The sequence below is a fragment of the Chanodichthys erythropterus genome, chromosome 23 (assembly GCF_024489055.1).
Source record: "Chanodichthys erythropterus isolate Z2021 chromosome 23, ASM2448905v1, whole genome shotgun sequence".
Classification (NCBI taxonomy): domain Eukaryota; kingdom Metazoa; phylum Chordata; class Actinopteri; order Cypriniformes; family Xenocyprididae; genus Chanodichthys; species Chanodichthys erythropterus.
Window position 1 is genome coordinate 4,269,439 of NC_090243.1, and position 22,345 is coordinate 4,291,783.

At 36.7% G+C, this 22,345-nt stretch overlaps 1 protein-coding gene across 3 annotated transcripts in view; it reads right to left on the minus strand.

Moving 5' to 3' along the window:
- Positions 1-22,345, minus strand: part of rttn (rotatin) — a 60,696-nt gene that overhangs the window by 18,973 nt on the left and 19,378 nt on the right. For all 3 annotated transcript variants that reach the window (XM_067377388.1, XM_067377387.1, XM_067377385.1), the window contains exons 21-36: positions 21,144-21,261; positions 19,947-20,043; positions 19,290-19,355; positions 18,931-19,122; positions 17,494-17,733; positions 16,832-16,976; positions 13,904-14,076; positions 7,611-7,830; positions 6,789-6,917; positions 6,440-6,550; positions 5,119-5,277; positions 3,075-3,152; positions 2,720-2,897; positions 2,330-2,427; positions 722-818; positions 404-599 (exon numbers count right to left, since the gene is read on the minus strand). In XM_067377388.1, coding sequence (XP_067233489.1) covers positions 404-599; positions 722-818; positions 2,330-2,427; positions 2,720-2,897; positions 3,075-3,152; positions 5,119-5,277; positions 6,440-6,550; positions 6,789-6,917; positions 7,611-7,830; positions 13,904-14,076; positions 16,832-16,976; positions 17,494-17,733; positions 18,931-19,122; positions 19,290-19,355; positions 19,947-20,043; positions 21,144-21,261 — 2,297 coding nt within the window. The remainder of the gene's footprint in view (positions 1-403; positions 600-721; positions 819-2,329; positions 2,428-2,719; positions 2,898-3,074; positions 3,153-5,118; positions 5,278-6,439; positions 6,551-6,788; positions 6,918-7,610; positions 7,831-13,903; positions 14,077-16,831; positions 16,977-17,493; positions 17,734-18,930; positions 19,123-19,289; positions 19,356-19,946; positions 20,044-21,143; positions 21,262-22,345) is intronic.

The window sequence follows — 22,345 nt, forward strand, 5'->3', positions numbered from 1 at the left end:
GGGTTTAATTTGGATTTGTCTGTGCATGTTTTGTTTTACTCTTATCGATAGAGTTCCCATTGACGTGCATTATTTGACTGACAGACGGCAGCGGTTGGAGTTAAAAATCATAATTTGTGTTCTACTGAAGAAACAAAGTCACCTACATCAAGGATGCTCTGGGGGTAAGCAGATAAACATCAAATTTTCATTTTTGGGTGAACTATCCCTTTAATGTCTTTTTTAATATTGCTACTTAGGTTTAATTTATTTTTATGTCAGTTTTAGTTTTAGTTAGTTTTAATCATTTAATCTGCTTTTAATCATTGTCCTATTTATCACTGCTTTAAACAAACTGTATTGTACAAAGTGCTAAATGAATAAAGGTGACTCAACTAATAAAATCTTCACATGTCTCTCTAACCTGGCCAAGCCCTGTAGTATTTGGTTGTGCTTGAGGGCAGATAGACTAAACTCAGGAAGCACAGCCAGCAGGTTGTCCAGTAGACCACACACAGCTAGCAACAGGTGAGGGGTTACTATAGCAACAGGCTCAGCCCTTCCCCCTGAGTGGGACTCTTGAGTGAGGGCGGAGTCTGAGCTGTCCGTGTCACTCTGACCTACAACACAAAGAAACAACAGCAGGAAGACTCAAATCACTAAATACTGATAGAGTTCCTCTCAAGGCCAAACTGTCAGTTAGTACAAAAATTCCTTGTTTTTTTCCCAACCAAAGTCATACCCTGAGCAGTGAGTCTGTTGACTGGAGTGTCCTGGATTCCAGTAACACCTGAGGTTGGAACTGGAGAATGAGTCCCACTAGAGCTAACTGATGGAAGCTGAAGAACACAAAAACAGACATGATAACAATTTGAAAACAACTCAGAGAGATGTAACCAAAGGGCTGTGTACACACTAGGTGAGCAGAGAGATGTTGGTTGGTTACCTATGACTATGAGTACAGTCCATTGATGGTCCACTTTAAGATATTATATTACATAAACTAATATTTAAGGGTGTAACGGTTCTCGGTAAAAAAATTGAACTGTAATGTTCTCCAACCACGGTTCAGCACTCACTTGCACCACGGTTCATCTCAAATCTGACAACGCATCTATAATATGGTTTGTTGAAGATAGCAACGCGTAAAACAGACAGAGTTCGGCTAATGTTTCTGTCAATGGATACGCATTCTGGCTTCCCTAAACGATACAACAGCGATGATTGAAAAAACGTGGACAGAACAGTTACTCTTTGTAAACTTTGTTCAATAGGAGTGCCTAATGCTCTAATATGAACAGTCATTTACACCATAATCACCAGGGATTTGATAGTGTGGGAGCGCAGGTGAGACCTGAACAGCACACGTTGCTATCTGTGATTAAACTAAACTCATTTAAGCCTTGCTAATTTAAACATTCAAGTTCAAGAAGACGCGAAAGAAAACTCATGCACACAGAAAGCCGCATCTCAAGCAGTGCACAAATATTGAGTTCTCTTTCAAGTCTTGGGCTTGAACGGACAAATTCACAAAAAAATTATGTCAAAATGCACGTCTTGGCGACTATCCTAGCATAGTAGGTTTTGTCTTAAGTGAGCATAAACAGTAGAGAAAGACAATGTATGTGTATCAGTATTTTGGATCTGTGCATTATGTCTTAAAGTGACAGCAGCCTAATATTCCTGATGTCTGTGTTTTTAATGTTAACCAAACAACAATAGACAAGTAAATCACTCACTGCTCTTGACTGAATAGCTTTTTGTAACTTTAATAATGATTAATCTTTATTTAATTTATACAGTGAAGATTATATGCAATGCTATTTTACATTTGATTACTTAATTTAATTTCTGTACCTGAAAACTACTGTTAAGATATCTAAATAACTTTAAAAGCACTGTTTATTTTAATTTTATCTCTGCTTCATTGTATTTATTTGTGCTGTTGCTTGTAGCTTGGTTATTTGTTCTTATTTTCTTTTTTTTTTGACAGTAATCCTTTTTTCCCTTAACATAGCACATACCGAACCCATGACACTAAAACCGTGATAAAAACCGAACCGTGATTAATCTGAACAGTTACACTCTTACTAATAATAACTCTACAGTATAACACAATATATAAAATTGAATAATGTAAATTAATACAGTACTGCTTTTAATGAATGTCTTTACTGTCACTGTTGATAATCAATGTGTCCTTGTGAATAAAATATTAATTTCTTTCAAAAAGAAAATCTTACTGACCCCAAACTCAGTAGTGGATAATATAGACATTAAATCAGTCTTCCTGCCACCCTGTTTACTAGAAAAAAATATTGGTCAACCACAAATTAAATGGTTTACTGACCAGAGTACTGGAGGTGGACATGGATCCTGAGCCTTGAGTTTGGTTTAGAGGAGCAAGCATCTCTCTCCAGTGCTTCAGAGAATCGTTCAGATCTGTCTCTACATGTACAGAAAGAAACACACACCACTTAATTTACAAATAAAACAGCAATATTTACTACTAAATTATATTCACTGGAATAATTACCTCTAACAGCTTACTAACACTAACATTTTGTAATAACAAGCAAATGATAAATATAAACACTATCATCTAAAATATACACTAAAATACACACCCGCCATGATCTCTAGTACAGAACAGTATTAATAATGTGTGTAAGCATATGGATGCCACCGAGTCAGACAGCCACTAATAGCTGGCAGTGCTCTGGGCGCGTGGACGCCATACCCTGGGTGACATTGACTGGCGGAGGAGGGGGGCTGAGGGTGAAGGCATGTCTGCCCATGTAACAGCTCTTCACCATCTGGCCCACGCTCTCAAAAAACTGGCAGTGGTACAACAGAGCCTGCAGGGCAGGAAGCCCGACCAGACACAGGCCAGAATCCTCATCATGCACGCAGGGGCTCTGGGAGACACAAGAAAAAATACAAGAAAAAAAAAAGATGAAATGTAAAAAAAAGGGAAATATAATACTGAGGAAACCAGAAATCACTATAGACAGATTTGTTATGTCTACAGAGCTTTTAAGACTGGCTGTGATATTGATATTCAGTTCTGAAAGTTTATTCTCATGTAAACATACCTGCCAGGCACACTCTTTGGCCTCTTCTGCATTAGCAGGCATTGGCATCACAAGGAGGTTTTGCAAAATAAACGCTGCCTATAGGGAAGGGAAACATAAAAGTCAGAAACACTGCCATCTTCTTGTAAATGAATGGAAATGCATGCTGGTTGAATTCTCAGTGGAATCGCAGAAAGCAAGCAAATTCTTAAATAAAAAAAAAAAAAGAGAGAGAGAGAAATGCAAACACATTCCTTTTAAACTATGACTGAGGTATAGTTAAAATTATTTTCTGTGCAGTACCACAGTGTATATATGGGTTTAACCTCTTTTTTTCCCTCTTCCTGTTCATAAATAAACCTCTGAACGAAATCTGTACTAATAATGAGACATTCAGAAATAGATCGCAGATCTGAAAAAACATGACTTACGGAGCCTTTCTGACTAAGTCTAATCATCATTGCAGCATATTCTAACCCAGAACCGCCCACTTATACAGGAAGTGGCCATCTGACTGATTTGTAAAGCTAGTAAGCACCCTTTATTACATGATCAGCAGAGACATTTCCTGATAACAAGGTATCTGCAGGGTTTTTTTGAAAAAAAGTTTTTTAAGACCATTTTTTAAGAGATGCACAAATAAAATTAATACCATGTTTTGGGGTGGACGTAGCTTAATGTCTTTGGTAACATCCTAAACCATAAAATGACACGATTGTATACATCATTTAAAATGTGATTATATAATATTCTAGATACCTTGTTATTCTACATTTTTTAAAGGAAAAAGCATTACCCTCGATAAAGTGGTTAACACAACACTGCGTGTAAATTGTGTAAAAATATGAGTCAATCTTCACATTGGTCTTAAAAAAACGCCAGATGTGCTGAATGAAAATGCAAATTCGCTCTTTGACAGATGGCGGTTAAAAAATAGTGGTTACCCCCGTTACCTCTTAAAAAGGCGGCGCTGCGCATTTAAACTACTTTATTAGGCATTTTAAGGATAAGAAAATGCCATCAAAACTTTCCTCACCGAAATGCAACGAGTTTGCAGGCAGGATAAATACACCATAAAGTCATTGTCATAATTCATTGACAGTAGATCAAAAACAATCGCTTGGCATAATTCATAGTGTATTCATAGACTGCAAACTGCTCTGAAAGTTTGTTGAACGAGCAAAAGTAACGCACTTTTATTTTGAAATATGCAGAGCTCACATTTAATTAAATCACAGCCTTATGAAGTTTAATTATAACATTAAGCCATGGTGATTCCTAGTTTTCTGTCCCCAAATTTAAGACCCTTTGAACTTTTTTATGAACTTAAATTTGCTTTGTGACTGTATTTACTGTAAAATTAAACCGGAGGACTTCTGTATTAATTGGAGGCCTACGGTAATATTGTTGAAGTGATCATCTTGTTGCTAAAATGATTGTTTTGTACATTGTAATGGATTATAAGATAATAATAAACAGGTAAGATTTTAAAACAGGTTTTTTCCTCAAATCAATATTTCATGTCCCTGTCATTATTTGGTGAAAAGATATGTCACGACTGTACATTATCCCTTAAATATCCATCTTGTTTGAACTTGTTCATTCATCTAGGCTCAAAGCTGCTAGCTTTCTTTGCGGAAGCATTGCATTTAATGAGCTAATAAAATATTTCAACTCAAATCAATATTTCATGTCTACTTATTTACTTATGTTGCAAGTAGCTGTGTAATAAGCGAGATAATGTACATCCAGTTGCTTGTTATAGCAAATTAAACCCTGACATGGTGATCAGGACCCCGACGCAAAGTGGAATAACAACCGTCTGGATTTACATTAGCCTTTACTAATTTCATTATATGTGGCCTAGGGCGGGTTTATCTGGAATAAATTGTACCACAAAGAAAAATTAGCCTGTCAGTTTTGAACTGGTGATTATGCTCTATTTTTTGAGCCCAATATGCATCAGAAAGTCAGTGAACAGACAGTGTGCTGGTCCCTAGACCCTCAGTCTGAGTAAACACTCAGTTTTTTGTGTCGTGTTCAAGCTGAAGCTGGATGGACTCACCTCTCGGCGCACCATACTGCACTCCTGTCTCTCCAGCAGGATGTTGAGTACCGTGGCCCACAAGCCGCCTGAGATGTTCTGGCAACTCGCTGACAGCGCCACACACCCTCTCTCCAGTGAACTTAGAGCCGCACCCACAGCCAGGCTGGCACAGCGGACCTAGAGCCAGACAAACACACACACTCATGCTCAGACCCCGCACATGTGCTTGGCAGTGCTAACTGCCATGGGCTCTTTGGCGTGTAGCATTGGCACAAATTTGTGTTTGTCATGCCCATTATTTTCAGTGCTCAGCATCTGCTGAGCTGAGGGAGGCCTGGACACGCACGGGTACTTAGGAAAACGATCCAAAATAGAAGGCCAATGCACACAAATTGCTAAATAAAGTTTTAGTCAAAATTATGAACACGTACATTTAATAATTTGACACTGTCTATGATTGTATTCAGCGCCAATGTAGTGAATATTAATCATTTGAGAAAACTTTGTGAATCAGTATTTAGTGGACAGTCTTGTGATCCATTTAAGAAAGACTTTAAATTACATCTTTTAACACAACTCAGTTTATGAAAAATGTTTTTAAGTTTAAGAAAATCTGTGGGTAGTTGATTCAATGCTCCGCATGTCCATGGACATTTGTCAAAATCATTTTTAGGTTTAAAATTTATATAAATGTATAAGGGAAAATATATTAGGTTCTTTAACTGGCAGTGTTGTTATTGTTAACTAAACTAAAATAGTAAAAAAGAAAAAGAAAAAAAAGTGAAACTGAATTTTATTACATTTAATTGAAATAATGCTGTCATAAAATAAAATAGAAATAGAAATGTTGCCTTGGAAAATAACTGAAATAAAATACGTTATGGTACTAAAATAACAATAAATTAATAAATTTAAGCTAAACTTAAATATTAAATGACAAAAGCACATAAAATTACTAAAACTTAAATGAAAACTAAAAATATAAAACCTAATTCAAAATGTTAATAAATAAATAAAAAATATATACAAAATAATACAAAAATAACAGTTAACCGTTCACCATTAGTTCATTTTAAATGGTCAGTGGGAGTAAAAATATTATTTAAATATAATTTAAATCCATGTAGTCTCTCAATTAACATCTATACAGGAAAGCTATTATCATAATGATTATAAAATTAGTAAAAACTGTTTAAAACAGTTTTAAATTAACTTAGCATGGCACACCAATGGAGATGTAAACTTTTGAAATGTATTTCATGTCAACAATTCAAAACAGTACTCCATGTTAAATACCTACTGTATGTCCCAATGTTTATTTTACATGTGAAGATCTCACCTCAGGGTCTCTGTCCACCCAGAGGGGAATTAGCCAGGCCAAGCCAAGCTGGGTGGCACTCTGCTCATCAGAACTTTGCTCACGCCCCAGAGACCACAAGGATATCCAGTCCTTAAACAACACACAAACACTAAATATGAAGCGTAAAACTGTGTACTAATGCAATTAATAATTATTAGGTAGTATAGCAATCGAACTTAGTATTTTTATAGTACAGGTTTCTAGTGATGAACCGATATAAATCGGCCAATGTCAAGTTCACTAAATTCATTAGAAGAAGTATTAGCACCCCCTAGTGTCAGTTTCAAAGCCTACTAATATCATTGTCAATTGCAATGGCATTTCTGACCTCATTTTTGGTTTCTTTCATCATCTCATGTGACAGGTGAAGCAGACAGATAACCGCATTTTTTGTCACTCCTTTGCCCATGAAGGACATTGAGTTTCCGCCCAAATCTACATAGAATGAAGAGATGACCTGGGAAGAGCAGTCAAATAGGAAAAAGATTATAATTAGCTGTCTGAGAGACGAATAGGGGTCATTTGTGTTTCATTTACATATTTTCATTATGTATTATATTATGTATATATATAATACTAATTCTCAACTAAACCACCTCCAAGTAGGACAAATCAATAAAAAAAATTCTTTCTTCATATAAACACACACAAAAATCAATCTCTGAGTCCATATAATGCAAGTGAATGGGTGCTGCTTGGTTGACGCTTAAAAAAAAAAAATACATAGCGATTGTGATGTAATCCATACAACCCCAGTGGATGAATCAATGTCTATAAATGTCTACTCAGATATTATTTTCCTAAAAATCTTTGTTTTGTTTTTTTTATCTGAAGAAAGAAAGTCATATACATTGGGTGGGTGCATGTGGGTGAGTAAATGATGAGAGAATTTGAAACTCTTAAAGTTAAGATGAAGTTTAATTGAGTTATGGCGCAATACTGATGTAAAAAAAAAAAAAAAAATTACATACCAGCTGGTTGGTATGAAGTGATTTACGCATAAGTGTTTGGGAACATCTTGGACCCTGCGTGTGAGTGCGCGTTTAATGTGTTCTGTCTGGATGAGAGCAGCAGGAAGTGTGTATATAATCTGTGCAAAATATATTCTAGTGTGTAACCAAGGCACTTGAGCACATGTGTGTATGCATACTTCCAAGAGGCCACTGAGGTACTTGAGGCAGAGTGTGTTTGGCTCCATGCTGGGTGTGTGTGTGCTCCAGCCGGGCAGGGCGGTCACATGGGCCATGGTCCTGAGCGTGCGCTCAAGAGATGGCAGGCCGTAAAAGCATGGAGCGTCGGACAAACGTAGGCACTGCAGCAGGCGTAGAGACAGCTCAGAGGTAAACGGTCCAGACAGAGCCTCACACACCCTTAAAAACAGAGGATAAATGCAAAGTGAGGAACAGAGTGATCATAATTGTAGTAATCTTTGCTTTAGTATGAAGCACTTACAGTGGCCAAGAAGTACATAACACAATGAAAATTCAAAATTCAAATATAAGTTAAAGGTGCACTAGATTCAAAAATTGAATTTACCTCAGCATAGTTACATAACAAGAGTTCAGTACATGGAAATGACATACATCGTTTCCTCCTTCTTATATAAATCTCATTTGTTTAAACGACCTCCGAGGAACAGGCGAATCTCAACATAACACCGACTGTTACGTAACAGTTGGGATCATTAATATGTACGCCCCCAATATTTGCATATGCCAGCCTATGTTCAAGGCATTAGACAAGGGCAGCCAGTATTAACGTCTGGATCTGTGCACAGCTGAATCATCAGACTAGGTAAGCAAGCAAGAACAACAGCGAAAAATGGTGATGGTCATGATAACTGACATGATCATTGATATCATGATATTTTTAGTGATATTTGTAAATTGTCTTTCTAAATGTTTCGTTGTGCTGTTAAATGTGGTTAAAGTTACCATTGTTTCTTACTGTATTCACGGAGACAAGACTGTCGTTATTTTCATTTTTTAAACACTTGCAGTCTGTATAATTCATAAACACAACTTCATTCTTTATAAATCTCTCCAACAGTGTGTAATGTTAGCTTTAGCCACAGAGAACAGCCTCAAACTCATTCAGAATAAAATGTAAACATCCAAATAAATACCATACTTACGCGATTAGACATGCTGCATGACGAACACTTTGTAAAGATCTATTTTGAGGGTTATATTAGCTGTGTCAGCTTTGTTTATGGTGTTTTAAGCGCAAGCTCTTGGGGCGTGGAGCATGAGATTTAAAGGGGCCGCGTACCCTGAATCGGCGCATTTATAATGATAGGCAGAGAAATAAATTAATAAAAAAAAAACTATGGGGTATTTTGAGCTGAAACTTCACAGACACATTCAGGGGACACTTATATTATATTACATCTTTTGAAAACATGTTCTTCGGCACCTTTAACAACCCAGTGGAATCAAGTCACAACAGAAACAAGCCACAACACAACGTAAACACTTCCACTCCTTTCACGGTCACTATAGAGGGTGTGTTAAAGCGAACATAAGGGCTTCAAATTAGAGAAAATAGTCTAATGAAATCTAAACTTTTAAATTTTTTTTTACTGCATCAATCTTTTTAATACATCCTTCAACTGAATTTATTGCTTTTTAAAATAGCCAAGTCATTTATATGTATACGCAAATTTAAAGTGTCATTTAAAAAGATTGGTACAGTAAAAGCTGTTTGAAATTTGGGTTTTGTTAGACTATTACCTCTACTATGAGGCCCAAATGTTAGCTTTAATGCATTCTTTATGTGGCCGAGAAACTGAGCCGTGAAATGACTTGGCTGATAATAATATGTGCAGAGTTCAAAGGTCCATAAAAAAGCATTGGTATGGTAAAAACTGTTCAAAATTTGGATTTCGTTAGATAATTAGACCTTGCATTAAAACCCTTGGCTCATTCAACTGATGAATGAGAAAAAAGATGAAGCGTTGTGTTATTTAAAGACTAGCTTCACAAGTTAAGTAGCAAAGGCTAAAGCCCAGTGGTTCTTAATCCTGGTCCTGGGGACCCCCGCTCTACACATTTTGTATGTGTACATTTTTGTATTTTCCTTATTTATCACAGCTGATTCAAATCATCAGCTCATTAGGTGAGAAATCCATGAACTGAACTGTGAAGTGTGTCAGATAAGGGAGACATACAAAATGTGCAGAGCGGGGGTCCCAAGGACCAGGATTAAGAAACAACTGCAATAGCATATATATAGATATAGGAATTGTTTCTATTGTGTTGTTGTGATTCAATTGTTGTGACATGTGTCAGGTGTGTTGTTGCTCGGTTCCCTTGTGTTGTGGCTAGATGATTCTGTTGTGTCGTGTCCTGTCCGGTGTGTTGTGGCTTGTTTACTTTGTGTTGTGGCTCGATTCCATTGTGTTGTGGCCTGGTTTGGGTGTGTTTCGTTGTGTTGTGCACTACTGGGCCACCGTAAGCCTTATATACACTACCGTTCATAAGTTTGGGGTCAATAAGATTTTTTTTTAGCAAGGATGCATTACATTGATCAAAAGTGACAGTAAAGGCATTAATAATGTTCCAAAATATTTCTATTTCAAATAAATGCTGTTTTCAAGATTGATAATAATTAAAGTGGTTGTAGCCTAGTAGTATCAGGGCCGGTAACCAAAAAGTTGCAGATTTTAAATGTCCTGATTGTGTTTTAATTTAAATTTTTGCCCTAAATGCACTTTTTTCTATTAAAGTGTATTATTTATTTATTTTTTATTTTAGTTTATTAAAAAACTTGATGCTTTTTATTCTTCTTGCAATCAGACCACTCCATCCATGTTTAAACCTATAGTTCACTTTTTTGCTTTTTTCAAAGACACACGTACGTGCTGTTTTAAAATACATTTTTTTGTATTATGAAGAATATCATAACATAGAAGGACCATTACAAGCACCCCGAACAAATGATACCTGTTAGATTGCTGTCAATAAAATTAAAATGCATGCAGCGAAATCTCTTAGAAGATCGGATTTGCATTACAGGGCCTTGATACATCAACAACTAACAGTGGGAGTTTCCAATTTACAGATCCTTAAGGAGTTTTCAGAAGAGTTATTCCATAAATAACAAAATTAAATCAAAAGCATCATTAGATTTGTATTTCCCCCCCAGATGGCAGGTAGAAGCAGAAATCTCCTAATGAGGATAGTAAAACATTTTTTATGCATGTACAGGAGAAAGAAAACGAAGAGTGTTTTTGTAATAACAAATCTGCCTTGTCGGTCTAAATGGTTTCAATGGGTGTGTTTTGGGGAGTAAACAGATGTGACAGAGTGTTTTCGCACCCCCAAAAACCACAGGTGCACGCTAAGCTCAATAGCTGCTACGGCTCTTGAATACATTTGAAGATTTAATTAAAATGCACAGCGGTCTGCAAACCAATCATCTTGATAGAAAAAAAAGACCAGGATCAAAGAGTGATATCATATTTTTACTTTATAAAACTTTTTTATAAACTTCTTAGGGCCATGGCTTAGGGGTTAGCACACATGTTCTGGGCACATTGAGCTGTGGTGTGCATGTGGGTAACAGGTTTGAGCTCCGCTAAATCTCTAACTACATATAGATGAAAGACATTTTGCTACAGTAACTGGGACACCCTGGTAAATGCACTACTGTTCTAAAGTTTGGGGCCAGTACTTTTATTTTTTAAAGAAATTAATGCTTTTATTCTGCAAGTATTACACTGAATATGATCCAAAGTGCCACGAAATACTTTTCTATTACAAATAAATGCTGTTTTTTTTTTTGTCATTATTATTGATTAACCGTCTGATTGTGCTCATTCAATGTAATTGCAATTATCTGAGATAACCGCAATAATTATCCAATTTAAATTTCAATAACATTTTGCCAAAGAATATAAAGAGAGTCAAAAGAGAGAGTCAAAAAGAGATTCAAAGGTCTATGGGTTTCATCAGACTGCATTATCATATGGGCCTATTTTATTTACATTTTTCTTATATTGTATATGACTCCAAGTAAAAAAAAAAAAAAATGTATTACTGAAAATAATATGAACAAAACAGAATTAAATCATTAATTGTAATTATTTGTATGATAATTAATCATGATTGTGACAGGTAAAATATTAAGTTAAGTAAAATATTAAGCAGCACAACATCAACATCAATATTAATAAGAAATAATTCTTGACCACCAAATCATAATACTAGAATGATTTTTGAAGAATCATGTGACACTGTAGACTGGAGCAATGATGCTGTTTTTTCTGTATTTTTACTGAGCTTAAAAGACTTCTTTCAATCTTATTGACACCAAATTTGGAAGTGTATTAAGGTCTAACAGTTAGTCAAGAGAAATACTGAAGAATAAGGTTGCAAAATTCCGGGAATTCTCAAATATGGAAACTTTCCATGGGAATTAACAGAAGTTTATGGGAACAAACTGGAAATTTGCAAAATTGCAGGTTATCCTATAACAGGGAACTTAAATGTACGATCGTGGGTAATTCTCTTAAAATTTGGCAAGATGTCTGCAATTTTATGGGAAGTTCTATTAAGTTCACAACTGAATCCCCGATTTGGCATAATGATTACTTACAATCTGGTAACAAACCCTTTGCTTTCAAGCCATGGTCTGATCAGGGTGTACATGTTCTGGGTGATATATTCAATAATCACGGCTTATGGACCTTTCGAGATCTAAAAGAGTGCTATAATCTTCCTGGTCATTCCTATTTTTTGTATTTAAAGGGATAGTTAACCCAAAAATGAAAATTCTGTAATCATTTACTCACCCTCAAGTTGTTCCAAACCTATATAAATTCCTTTGTTCTGCTGTACACAAAGGAAGGTATCTGGAAGAATGTTTGTAACCAAGCAGATCTCGCCGCCCCATTGACCACCACGGGGGATCTGCTTGGTTACAAACATTCTTCCAGATACCTTCCTTTGTGTACAGCAAAACAAATAAATTTATACAGGTTTGGAACAACTTGAGTTTGAGTAAATGATGACAGAATTTTCATTTTTGGGTTAACTATCCCTTTAAGGTTGAGAAGTGCAATTAACTGTAACCTGGACTCTCATCCTCTGATTGACTGTGTGAATTTTTCCTCAGGCAGGAGGAGTATTGTCATTTATTTACAACAGATTACTCAAGCACTGCTGTGGCACACTCCTTATCACTACTATATGGGAAAGGAACTGGCCAATTACAAAACTAAACTGGTACTGGATTTGGGAAAGCATTCCAATGATGTCCAAAAATCTTGCTCATCAACAATACACTACAATGAAGCGCTTGCCTACCCCTTTTTGCTCACTCTGTAATTCAAATACTGTGGGGACCTATATGCACATGTTTTATGAGTGCCAACATACTGGTACATTTTGGGATAAGGGTTTTCAAGTCTTGACAGAGCTATGTGATGTGGTTATCTTTAAACATCCCATTGTCAGTTGAATAATGATGCTGACCTCAATCTGAAGCTGCATAGGATCCTCAACACTGCTCTAATTGTGGCCAAAAAGATAATCTTTCAAATTTGGCATGAACCTACATTTTATTATTTTATTATTTATTCATTTTCTTTTTCTTATGCAAATCCTGGTTTCGTATATAGTTAATTTGTCTCACACGTTGACCATGTTCAGTTCTACAATAAAAAAAAAAATCACACACAAAAAGTGAACCTCACTGGTCATGTTAAGTGTGTATAACTAGTCTGTAACCAAAAAAAGAAAGAAAAAGAAAGCCTCAGATTGTTGCTAACTTGCTGCTAGCCTTTATCTCAGAATTAATTTCACTTCTTTAGTCATTTAGCCAACTGGTCCCAAGGTCATAAAGTGTATGAAGTCTATTCACCTCAGTTTTAGCAGTTACCTACAGCCAATAGATCCCCAAAACTACTGTACCTTATACTGGGTACAGTTAAAAATGTTAATTTAAAATCTGTGTTAGTTTGTAAGCATGTCTGCTTATGACCAAACAAAATGTTTATGTTTGTATACGATAAAGTCTGTATAAAATACCCCAAATTTCCAATTGATCCCCTTTAATTCCTGTAAATTCTTGTTAAGTGTCCAACTTGGAATATTCACAAAATTCCCCAGCTTAACTTCACATGGAAAGTTTCCGGAAATGTTCTGCCCCTTTGCAACCCTACTGAATAACTTTAATTTCTGTAGTCTTCAAATGGGAAATAGGTCCAAGACAGTATTCAGGTGCCACAGTGTGTGTGTGGGTATGTTCTATAGATAGAGCTGTCTGATGGTTGACTCCATGTGTTAAAGAATATGAGTGAGTCAGTAAGTGTGAGTCTGTCGTTAAATGAGTCAAGTGAGTCATTTTGTGTGTGTGAAAGAATGACTCATTCAGTGTCCTTGAGTTTGTGAGTCATTATCCCGTGTTTGTGTCATCCACCACTGTGTGTGTGTGTGTTACCTGTCAGAAGTGTGTGTCATTCGAAGCAGCAGAGTGTTGAAGAGGCCTGTAAGTTCTCTCTGTAGCCGGTGACTGAGGTGGGCCTGAAGCTTGTCCGCTTCCCCCTGTGACTGTATCTGTGTGTGGGTCTGTGATTCAGCATTCAGCAACAAGTTCAGCAGGGTGTGTGACTCCTACACACACACAAATACACAGCTACTTAACAATGTGATCTGTCAATTATGGCTATCTTATACCTCCTGATTCAGCTGAACATAATATAATGATCCCATCCTCATCCGCCTCAGGAAGGACAACTAAAAATAGCATTGTTATTACAAATTCCTCATTCAGCAACACTAGAAATCTTAATCCTGCATTTAATTTACCTACAAATTCACACAGCAGGGACAAAAGTAGATTTTATGCATTCTGAAGAGAATGTGTGTGAAGTTCCCCATGTTAAACCCACTGTCATAATGTTTGGGTGGTTGCTGTGCTAGAGTGTTCTGTGTTATTTTTAAGGTGTTCTGGCTAGTTGCTATGGCCACTAGGTGATTGCTAGGGTGCTCTGAATGGTTGTTAGGCAGGCACAAAAGAGTTATGTGTGTGGAGATGTGGTTGGTGGTCATGGTGGTTACTCAGGAACTGTTGGCAAGACGCTAGGTTGTTCTGTGTGGTTGTTGGGGTTGCTTGCGTGTTTTGGTCCGTATAGAAGCAAGGCGGTTTCTAGGGTGGTCTAAGAGGTTCCTTGTGCATTGCTAGTCTTTTGCTAGGGAGTTAGGGATGGTTGCTTAGGCATTGCTAGGTAGTTGCTGCAGTGTTCTGTGTGATATTTAAGTGGTTTATTTAAGTGGTTGCTAAGACATTATCCCAAGGCGTAAGCCAAGTCCCAGACTAAATTGCATGTTTGATCTGTTTTAACTGAAAGCAACTTGCTCTAACATACGTATGTCCGTGTCATTGTTTTGTCTCAAAATGCACACCAGTTAATTTTTTCTAAGACATGTTTATAAAACCTACTTAAAGGGTTAGCTCACTCAAAAATTAAATGGTTAGTTCACCCAAAAATGAAAATTCTGTCATTTATTACTCACCCTCATGCCGTTCTACACCTGTAAGACCTTCGTTAATCTTCGAAACACAAATTAACATATTTTAGTTGAAATCCGAAGCATCATGAAGCATCTGAGCACAAATGAATCAGTGTATCGAATCTGCTGTTTGGAGCGCCAAAGTCACATGATTTTAGCCGTTGACAGTTTGACACGCTGATTCATTATGCTCCGATGCTTCATGAAGCAGTGTTTTGAAATTGGCCATCACTAAATAAGTCGTTATTTTGTTTTTTTGGCGCTCCAAAAATATTCTCGTCGCTTTATAATATTAATATTGAACCACTGTACTCACATGAACTGATTTAGATATGTTTTTAGTACCTTTATGGATCTTGAGAAAGGAAGTGTCATTGCTCCCTATGCAGGCCTCACTGAGTCATCGGATTTCAACTCTTAATTTGTGTTCCGAAGATTAACGAAGGTCTTACGGGTGTAGAACGGTATGAAGGTAAGTAATAAATGACAGAATTTTCATTTTTGGGTGAACTAACCCTTTAAGATTTTCCCATAATTTACTCACCCTCAAGCCATCCTAGATCTATATGACTTTCTTTTTTTCAGCCAAACACAATCGGAGTTATATAAAAAAAAAATATCCTGGCTCTTCCAAGCTTTATAATGGAAGTGAATGGTACCCTAGATTTTGAAGCCCAAAAAGTGCATACATCCATCATAATAGTAATCCATACTGATCCAGGGGGTTAATAAATGAAGCAATGCATTTTTGTAAGAAAAATATCCATATTTATAACTTTCGGTAAAAGGCCGTACATAAGTTGAGTTCCGGCTTACTTCTATGATGGATGGATGCGCTTTTTTCTAGGGTAAATCTAGGGTACCAGTCACTCCCATTATAAAGCTGGAAGAGCCGGAATATTTTTTAATATAACTCCGACTGTATTTGGCTGAAAGCAGAAAGCCACATACACCTAGGATGGCTTGAGGGTGAGTAAATCATAGGATCATTTTCATTTTTGGGTGAACTATCCCTTTAAATGTCCTAACTGAACTAAGGTCTAATCCTGGCTTAATCTAAGCTCTGTCTGTGAAACCAGGCCTGTGAGTTTTTAGCCCACCCATAATTCTCTATGATAGTCCTCTCTTTAGATATTTGTGTGGCCCTTTTTCAATGTAAGTCTATGGGATTTTTTTAAAAAGGTAATCTCTCCTCTTCAGTAAGCCACACAATTTGAGCAATCATTCATGTCCAAAGCTCTAATGATGCAACATGAGTTACATGCCAAATTTTTGTGCAAAAGAATATTAATAAGCCTGTGCTTGTCTTAGCAGGCACCACTAAAAAAAAAAAAAAAAAAAAAAAAAAGACACTGATGTGCCTGTGTTTCATTTAGACAGCACAGATGTTTGAGAAACACTCCAGTGACTGTGGATGCTCTCTGCATTTCACCACCTCCCCCACCAGGCGTTTCATCAAACCCAGCATTCTCTGAAGAGCGTCAAGGCAGGTTTGTTTGCATACATACACATTAATGCGAGGTAAGGCAGGAAGAGACTTTTAGGAAATAAAGCCATTCTTCCCCATTGTGAGAAACAAAAACAATGACAGCTGACGAACGTCTGTTCGTTACAAGCATTAATTCGATATTAATGTATTTGTATTGCTCTGCAGTGTGATTTATTTCAGCTCCTCTTAATAAATACACCACACTGTGTTCATCTGAGGCAGGAGGGCAAACTAATTTAATTATCAAGGTACAATAAGTCTCTTTATTGTTTTACGAGGGCTCCAAAGTAAACTCAGATAAATGAAAGCACTCCATAACAGATTCAACATGGCTATGGTGTGTGACTCGAGTTTATTCAGGAATACCTGGTTTAGGAGTAATTCTAGAAGCCATTTTAGGTCCTGGTGGTCCAATTCAGACTGATTCTGCTTGAAGAAGGTGTTGAGGAATGAGACAATGTCCACCAAGAGCCTCTCATCTTGACAGCAAGCTGGACGTACCATTAGAAATCTGTTAAGTTAATAAAAAAGGAGAGTTTATGTTAGCATTCAAAAGTTTGGTTTGGTTAGTACATTGCAAAAAATGCTTTTCTTACTAATTTCTAGTCAAAACATCTTAAAAAAAACTTAAATCAAGCATTTTCTAGACATGTAAAAATTATTGTCTTGTTTTCAGAAAAATAAGTCATAATTAAGTGAGTTTTTCCTTAAAACAAGCTAAATAATCTGCCAATGGGGTAAGCAAAATAATCTTATTTCAAACCAAATACAAAAGATAAAAAAGACTGACCCCAAACATTTGAATGGTACTATATTTAGTTTCAGTGTCATTTCTAAGCACTGTTTTGCCAAAGATAAAACATCGTTCCACTTTGTGTCTGAAGTTGTCAGCTCATTCATTGTTTAAGGCTGTGCAATGCTGGCGCACTCCATCAAACTCATGCAAAGTCATGCCTGGTGATCACAAATCACGTATCTGGAGGTATAGGGAATACAAATCTATAGATCACAGAACACAGTGTGTTTACCTCTCTAAAGCATTGTGCCAGCTCAGGGTTTGCAGAATGTTCTTGCTGCTTTGGGCAGTGGATTTGAGTGCAAGGCGGTCAGCGAAAAGGTACAGGTGCATTCTAGTCATGGCAAAGGTCACGGTGCTGTGGGAGCTTGCATCACGGACCCCATGAATGCAGTCCTGTAACCCAGAACTTATATTGCTAATTCGTAACACCACCACCTTAGATTCGGACAGCACCAGATCACCATGAAACCTTAGGAAGAGGAGGAAGCAGAAAATGAGGTGTCGCGAAAAAAACGTTAAGCCATTCAGCACTCTTAACCATGTGGCATGTTGATGTCACTGATGCCAAAACATCAATGGTTTGCGCATGTGTCATAAGCAAACGTTTTTGAATTCTGGATGCAAACATGTGTTCGATATGAGCTTTGGTGATGGTTATCAATTAATATCAAAAAATTGGTGATGGTTATCAATTTAATAATTACAATTTTGTCAAAGCTATACTTGGAGCAGTGCACAAATCAAATGGAACTTTTATGGCAACTTGTTGTTGTTGTTTTTTTTTTTGGAGTGTGGCACAGATGGTCGATATGTACCACAAGCAATACATAAAGATCCTTGAAAAATAAAATACATTTGTTTCCTTCCACAGATAAATAACAGCATAGAGGTTTGGAACGACAGTAAATAATGATAGAATTTTTATTTTTTCATTTATTCCTTTAGGGAGGCCAGACAGGTTTACTGCCAGCAGGACAACAGATCTGTAATCATTTTAAACTTGGTAACAAATCAACAGCTTCTGTGTATTAAAATGACATTAAGATCTGCTGCAATAAAAAACGATCTATCTCAAGATGACCCAGATTTACTGCCCAAAACTCCAATACAATTTGAGTGCTTGGAAACAAATTAAACACATTGAAAATGTCAAAAGAGCCTATATTATGCTATTTTAAAGGTTCCTAATTTTGTTTTGGAGGTCTCCTACAATAGATTTACATGCATCCAAGGTCAAAAAACACTTTAATTTTCTCATTATATAATATTAAAGCATCACCTCTTTTCTCACAGTGTCTAAAATGGTTCAATCATTCGGTCTAAGGGAATTTGCAGCACAGAAAAAAGCATCTTCTCAACATGTCGGCAACACGAACCAAACTCTTCCAGGCCTCAGCTACAACTACAGTGTTTGAGGGCAAGTCAAAGTAGACATTATTCGTGGGCAGCCAATGAAGACCATAGGCTGGCATTATGCAAATTTGTTACAAACCTACTTAGGTTTGTGTAGGAAGTAAGGCTGAAATTACTGATGACTTGTTTCAGTGAGTTCTAAATGGGTTATTAATACATTGCAGACCTTTTACATTCACAAATAGCTATATTACACACTACATGAAACGTAATATCCAAAAAAGCATAACGGGGCACTGTAAATCCAACTTACTCAGGTACATCACTCCTAAAACCCCTCAAATGCTCTAGCAGTCCATCAATCCCAGAATGCCATGCTGTGTTCCAGGCGACCTGCAGTGCTTCACAGGCAGGCTTCAGACTCAGCAGATCTGAATATGGAGGGAGAACTGAACAGTAGGGACTCACGGCATGGTGTGAAGGAGCTTGAAATGGAAGATTATACCTGTAAGAAAATATGAGATGTAACATTTCAAATACAATGAATCTGTCAAATAATAGTTATATCACCATTTAATTTACCCATGATACCAATGAAAGTCAGGTTATTGGGGAATTAAACGGCCGTTTCTTTTAATGCACAGCTAGAATGTCGTAATGGATGTGATTTACCTCCGTATAATGGCAGAAGGCAGTGAGAAGGAAGACAGGCCTGTGTCTGAGCCAACTTTGTCAGTCCTGATCAGGGCACAAAGATGATGAAATGTAATGTGAGCCAAAGCATTCTGGTTTTTTAACATATTTTAACTGTTTTTATCTATGTAATGAAAGCCACTGGAGTCCAAACAACACTGGGCACCCTTGACTTTCATTTTTGGGTGACAAATACCTTTAAGTTAAACAAAAACCTTTTATTATAATTACAAGAGTGTAATCACTATTAAGCTCCCTTTCCACTGTCTCTTACAAGCGAAAGACCAGAAGTCATTCATTTTCAATGCAGAGTAGTACAGGAGGTGCATGGAGTTCTATCAATATGCACATGCAGAAATTTCTGATCTGATTTGAGCTTCGGATATGTTGAAATATATGAAAAACTTCTGATGCTAGACCATATGTGGCCGACTTACAGTAGAACTTAACAATACAACAAGCGATTCATCTTAAAGTGACAATAAACAGTGCTTGTAATAAAATGTTTCAGACATCGGAGATGGAAAGCTGGCTTTACAGGTTTTATTTTAACTGACAGTGTTTAATATTTTCCAGCTGCAGATATTTCACATATTGACCATTGGAGTATGAGATCATACAACAAAGAAAACTTACCAAACATCCATTTGTGCTATTTCATCAAACAGCAGAATGCACATCAATGCGGCAGCCTCGCTCACATCACCCTGGTTCTCCTTTATCAACAAAGAAGCTTAAAAAGAAAAAAGAAAAGTCAAATGATGAGGGGAGCAATCATTTAAATGTACAAATGTGTCATTAGCATGAATTGTACAGCTTGAGTATACACATTAGAAATGGTTAGTTGAAGCATAGTAGCAAACAGATTTTAAGGGCAACATCCTGGGACCAAGGTGGAATAAAACAAGAAAACAAAACTCATTTATTATAGATGTGAAAATAAAAATGAAACAAAAAGGGCTAGAGTCAGAAAAACAAATTTTACATCACCATTCTCCAGATGATCACAAACATTCGCAAACAGCTTATAGGGGAGCTCTTCACTGGAAATGTTTATATATGTCTGGACATGCATAAAAATTTGCAATTTGTGCAGTGTTCTAGAGAACTGGAAGGGGCATGTTAATAGCTCTGTATTTCCAGCAGTAAATATAGTAATAAACAAAAAAAAAAGCAACTGCAAGCGGCAATTAGGTGGCCAAACAAACACATTAGTGGACCTTGTGATGCCAAGTAGATGCATAGATCTGTATTGTTATGATATGTAATCAGTTTTCTTTTTGCTTGTAAGTCTAGAAGAAGATATGTTATTTCTTGTAACTATTAACCAGTATGTGGTGCTGAATTTGCACATACCCAAAAGGTGTGGTGGGAAATGAAATGGTTGTTTCAAAAGTTGCCATTAACTTGTTTGTATGTGTTGAAATGGTTTTGAAAATCCAATTACTCATATATGTGAGGTTTGGTGTGCAGATGGTCTGAGCTAATTTTGTGAAAGATTACAGACCTTGAAAATATGGCAATAAAACCTTCACAAATATATGAAGAGAAGAAGAGTTTAACCCATTTTTCAAAGCTATAACTTTTAAAAATCTTTCACTGCCATTTTCTGAAGATCACTGACTATGGAGTCCAAAATAATTAAAAAAAAAAAAAAAAAAAAAATCAGCATGATCCAATCCAAAGGGGCTGACATAAACTCCAAGAGGATGAAAAATAATAAGAAACATCTACAAAAGGTGCCTACAAAACTTCGGTTCTTTGGACTAATTAACCAACTATCTACGATAAGCTGAATTAATTAAGATTAGAGGGACGTTTTGCGGGCCATACCTCTGAGCAGCTTGATGAGAAGAGACGTCTGCTGAGCCAGACTGTGACGCAGGGAGGGGTCCGCAAACACCAGCTTCCTCAGCATGCATATGCTGGGCTCCAACATGCAATCCATGCTCTAGATAATGCATACAAAGTCTAAATGCAAAACCTTATAGTGTCAATAGATCCCCCCAGATAGGAAGACATAGGACATGAGTTGAGATGTTCTGAGCCTCCTGGGATTTTTAAAGAAGTCTTGGATTATCCTCAAAAGAACTTTGACAATGTGTTAACCTTAGTGATGGGAGCTTTTGAAACATTGCTTTGTAAATCTTCGAAAAAATGTTCAAATACAAACCAGTGATTCAGAGCACGCATCAAACTGCCAAAGTCACATTATGTCAATAAAAGTGGTTACGTCATAACTGTTTCGAAACTTTTCGAAATTTCAATGGTTTGCTGCTAGGTGGCGACCTCTGTGAATCCATGAAACAGTGTCTACATATATGGTTTTTACCATGATCTCGGATCAGTTGTCTAAATTTTTAGACATTTTTAACAACACATTTGTATAATAAAAAGAAGCAATTACAGTTAATAGTCTCTTATTAGCCCGATTAACCAAGCTCTCCATAAAACAAACAATACAAGCCCTACAATTTATTAAATTAACACACATTATTCAGACACTTCATATTTACTGGTATTAAATGATTTGTTAATTGCATTTAATAGATAATATACTTTCAATAAAATATTTGTAAACTGTTCTGACCAGAAAGCGCCTCCAGCAAGCACTTTGAAACAGTGAATCACTTTGTGAAGCAAGGGGTTCCATTGATTCAAAGTTTTGAAAGGTTTTGTTTCTCCCATCACTAGTTGACCCTAGGGAAAACCACACATCTGCGATAAACCACTGCACTGCTAAGCTATTTAGAGAAGTGTTATGCCACTGCTTTAGAGGAAAAAGTCATAACAATTCATCACGACTGAGTCTAGAAGTGTTTGCACAATAAACACTATCACAACCGCAGTCATAACATTCACAGTAAAACTACAACAACACAAAAAGTTAGTTAGCCTCAAAGGCAAGGCAAGCAGTCAAAACAAACAGCCAAAGCAGTGTCGTAATTGACAGTAACAGCACTAACTAGGCATGGCAAATGGAGGAGACATATCGGATTCTGCTAGTGGCGTAATTGCCAGACATTTCTGTGCAT